Here is a 3,816-nt window from a genome sequence, read left to right as displayed (position 1 = left end):
TAATAAATTAAACAATTTTTTTTGATAAAAATTACATGAGAAATTTTTTTTGACCTTAACTAAATAATTTATATTTTATAATTTTTATTAAAAAAAACTAAATCACCAACCCCTTAAGTTATGTAACCACATAAATTTAACTAAATCGCCAACGCCTTGATTTATGTCACCACATAAATTTAGAACTATTACGAGTAGTTTAATAGGAGATGTTCTTTATTTTTGGATAATATTTTTTAAGTTTATTTTGTTTTCTAAAATGATAAATTTCACTTCTATACCTAAGCTTAGTAAACTTGTGTGCATACCCTAGCCGGCATAGTATGAGTTCCATGATCTACTAGCTGTAGGAAGTTTATGTACTGGTCTGATTAGTATGTTTGTCATCGGTTCTATACCATTACCCATTAAGGGTACATAGTTAGTCTTACTCTTACATATAGGCTTAGAACTATTAGGAGTAGTTCAATTAGGATATGTTTTTTTATAATATTTTTAATTTTTTTTTTTAAATGAAAAATTTAAATTCTATAATTTGTACATTTTAATAAATATTTTTTAAAATATTAAATTTTATTTAAAAATAAATAAATAACAAAAATACGCAATCTTAATCTTCAAGTTCTTGTAAAAAAAAGTCTCTAACCTATTATTAAACCAAATAAAAGCAATAAAACATTACAAAATACAAAAACAATAATTATCTACATACGTAAAGTGGAAAGGTTTATGTACTTATGTTTAGGTTTGGAGTGGAGCTTATCCATATACTGGGCAGCTTCTCATGTACAGAGAAGGGAGATAACGGCGCTGTGTTTAGCTGCTTGATGCTGGAAGACGGTCCTAATTGTTCCCCACTGAACCAGTTGAAGTATCACTCCAATGCCTGTTTTTCTCAAGTTGAGCAACAACTTCCTTCATATCCGGTCTCTCATCCCTCTCTGACGCCAGGCATCTCAACGCCAATTCTGCAACTGCACTTACCATTACCTTCACCTCGTGATTTACTTCAAACTCCAACTGCGGATCCACTAGTTCATGCAAAGTCCCTTCCTGAATCTTTCTTATCGCCAGGTTAGCAAGGTTGATTTCCTTTCTGTTCCGATTTATGTCCATCGCTATTTTGGCAGAGATTATCTCTACCAAAACGACCCCGAAGCTGTAGACATCGGATTTCTCAGTCAGCTGATAGCACTGATGGTACTCTGGGTCAACATACCCTGGAGACCCTTGTGGGATAGTAGTGACATGTGAGGCATCCACAGGCAGAAGCCTGCAAAGCCCAAAATCAGCCAATTTGATATCCAAATTCTCGTCCAGGAGAATATTAGAGGATTTCACATCTCTGTGTAATATGGGCGACTCAAGGCTGTGAAGGAAAGCCAAGGCCTGAGCAGTTTGAATAGCAATGTTCAAGCGAGTATTCCATGGTAATCCCTTGGGGTTTCTTCGATCGCCATGAAGATGATTGGCCAGGGTCCCATTTGGGACATATTCGTACACAAGCAGCAGCTCTGGACTTTCTGCAGGGGTGCAGCCATAAAGACGAACGAGATGTGGATGGTTCAAGGTCGAAAATATCTTCACCTCATTGATGAACTGCTCGATTGTCCTAGAGTTATCCTGATAAAGTCTCTTTACGGCCACAACCCGTCCGTCCCAGAGTTTACCCAGATACACCGACCCGAACCCTCCAACCCCAAGTTCGTTCTCCTCGTGGAAGCAATTTGTAGACTCGCGAAGTGCTTCGTAAGAGAATATTCGCAAATTGCCCATCTTGTGCCCTGAAAAATATCTAGAAACACGCCTGCTAGGAGGAGGTTTTCTGTTCTTCAAGTGATAAGCTAAGAACAGTACCGCTAGCAGCGCAGCTCCTCCAACAGAGCAACCTGCGTTGGAATGAAGAGATTAATATCCATGTGATCTTCGTCCAACCCCGAATAGAATAATGGAAACAGACTCACGATAGGGTTGAAGCGGAGAAACAGAATACGAAGAAATCATGAATTTACCTATTATAAATGTTGTTCGGCGACCTGTAACGCGGCCATAACAACGACTATCATAAGTAACGGGAAGGATTCACATATACATATAAAAAAAACATCATCATGTTTTAGATGTTTTGAATTCAGTTGAAGTATTGATATTACTGTTCCAATCTTCAAATGAGAGTGATGAAGATTGGCCATATACATGTACCTATGACAACCCCATTTCATGGGTATCAATGTAAATTCAAAACTAGCAGTTCCATGTAGTTTTGCGAAAATTTAAAATAGAGCATACCGTCGCCAGGGCATTTGTATGTATGAGGTCCATCCTTGCAATAGCAGATGAACGGTGCGGTTGAATTCGAAGTATTATTGTAACGGTAACCACATATCCCATGACTTGCTTCACATGATCTACAGCGCTTTTCTCTCTTTGTGTCATTGTAAACCAGTTGCATCAATCCCACATCAACTGTTACTTGTGCCTTAGAACATCCCAGAATCAAATTCCCATTGTCGTACAAACCGTAAGAGACACTAGAATTACATTTCCCGCTAAACAATATTGAGTGGTCCAGTTGACCCTCTTTATTACACTTGTACACGTTCAGGGTCCTGTTCTCTTTAGCAATTCTCATAGCGATATCTGTACGTGCTGGAGGAGGTATCTGCATGTCAATGGGATCATCTAAGAATTTGCACTGCTCGCCCCTCACAATTATAACGAAGATCTTATAATGGTCGGTAAAATCTAGTATTGTGTAATTCTGGCCCTGAATTGAGATTACTGGAGCTAAGTTCTGCACACAGTCAATTTGAAAGCTAGGGAGACCACATCCGCGATTCCCAACACCGAAAGGATACGGTATATTCAGATTCCCACATCTCCTAGTATTTTGGCAATACTGGTATTGCACGTCTAGGCATAAGGAGCAGGGGAATAGAGAGGCACAGCAGGCAATAAGGATGATGAAGAACAGGGTTCGATGCAGGGAAGGAAGAAGGCGATGAACATATAATTCCATCGGGCATAGAACCAGGGCTGGGAAGAGAAAAATGACCCTCTCAGCAACGGCATGCACGACAATGAAGTGTAGGTAGTGTTAAATAACTCAAGAAAGTCGATTAAATTTCGGGAAATTCACTTTAATTATTTATTTTTTAACGTAAACCACCAATAATTTATTTAGATCCATCCCTTCCCTTTCCTCTCCCGGTTTCCACACATAATGAATTTCGTTTCGTCAGTATTCCATAAATTAATCATTTCCAGAGATAAGTTTGAAAGAAAAAACTGTAAAAAGATGCCGTGAAAAACAAGTACTAGGATTTTGTGTCGCAATAGATTCTGTGATATCCACGAGAAGGTACATGTTTGCGGAATTCTACCACGAAGATGATGGTTATTGAATATAAAATTATGGCGAAGTCTTTGAGGTCAACAATTGCAACTTTCACTGTACGGATAGCTTGGAACCAATTTACTTCCGGGTGAAGTAATAAAAGTATACCGGTGGGATTACTGTTAATAGATTTTAAACACCAGAATTCTAAAGTTAGAGTTGGTGATAGACTTGGTTACATATTGCTAGAAGGGTGGAATTACTCTTAATAGATTCTAAACACCAAAATTTTAACACTAAAATTTTAAAAGTTAGAATTGGTAATAAAGCTTAGTTTCATATTGCTTATATCCCTTTATACTATCTCTATAGAGGTGACCTCTTTAACTAATTTACCTAACTATTATTGATCATGTAATAGTCATTCTATATCAATTTAAAAATATTCCCTCTCCAAACCAACAATTTAAAATATTCCC

At 37.6% G+C, this 3,816-nt stretch overlaps 1 protein-coding gene across 1 annotated transcript; it reads right to left on the bottom strand.

The window, feature by feature from the left end:
- Positions 1-723: 723 nt before the first annotated feature.
- On the bottom strand, positions 724-2,910 carry LOC149234247 (LEAF RUST 10 DISEASE-RESISTANCE LOCUS RECEPTOR-LIKE PROTEIN KINASE-like 1.4). The gene is made up of 2 exons (XM_089461133.1): positions 2,290-2,910; positions 724-2,036 (listed from the first exon to the last, which is right to left on the bottom strand). The coding sequence occupies exon 2, from the start codon at positions 1,774-1,776 to the stop codon at positions 844-846; it is 933 nt and encodes a 310-aa protein (XP_089317259.1). The 5' UTR covers positions 1,777-2,036; positions 2,290-2,910; the 3' UTR covers positions 724-843.
- Between the last annotated feature and the right edge of the window lie 906 nt (positions 2,911-3,816).

Source organism: Pinus tabuliformis, chromosome 8 (genome assembly GCF_031772625.1).
Source record: "Pinus tabuliformis cultivar Carrire ecotype Pingquan chromosome 8, CPIR1, whole genome shotgun sequence".
NCBI lineage: Eukaryota > Viridiplantae > Streptophyta > Pinopsida > Pinales > Pinaceae > Pinus > Pinus tabuliformis.
Note: the sequence above shows the minus strand (reverse complement) of the source record. Positions and strands in the feature narration are given on the sequence as shown.

Excerpts from the sequence above, each read along its gene's own strand:
- LOC149234247 (XM_089461133.1), bottom strand. The coding sequence starts at position 1,776 with ATGGGCAATTTGCGAATATTCTCTTACGAAGCACTTCGCGAGTCTACA.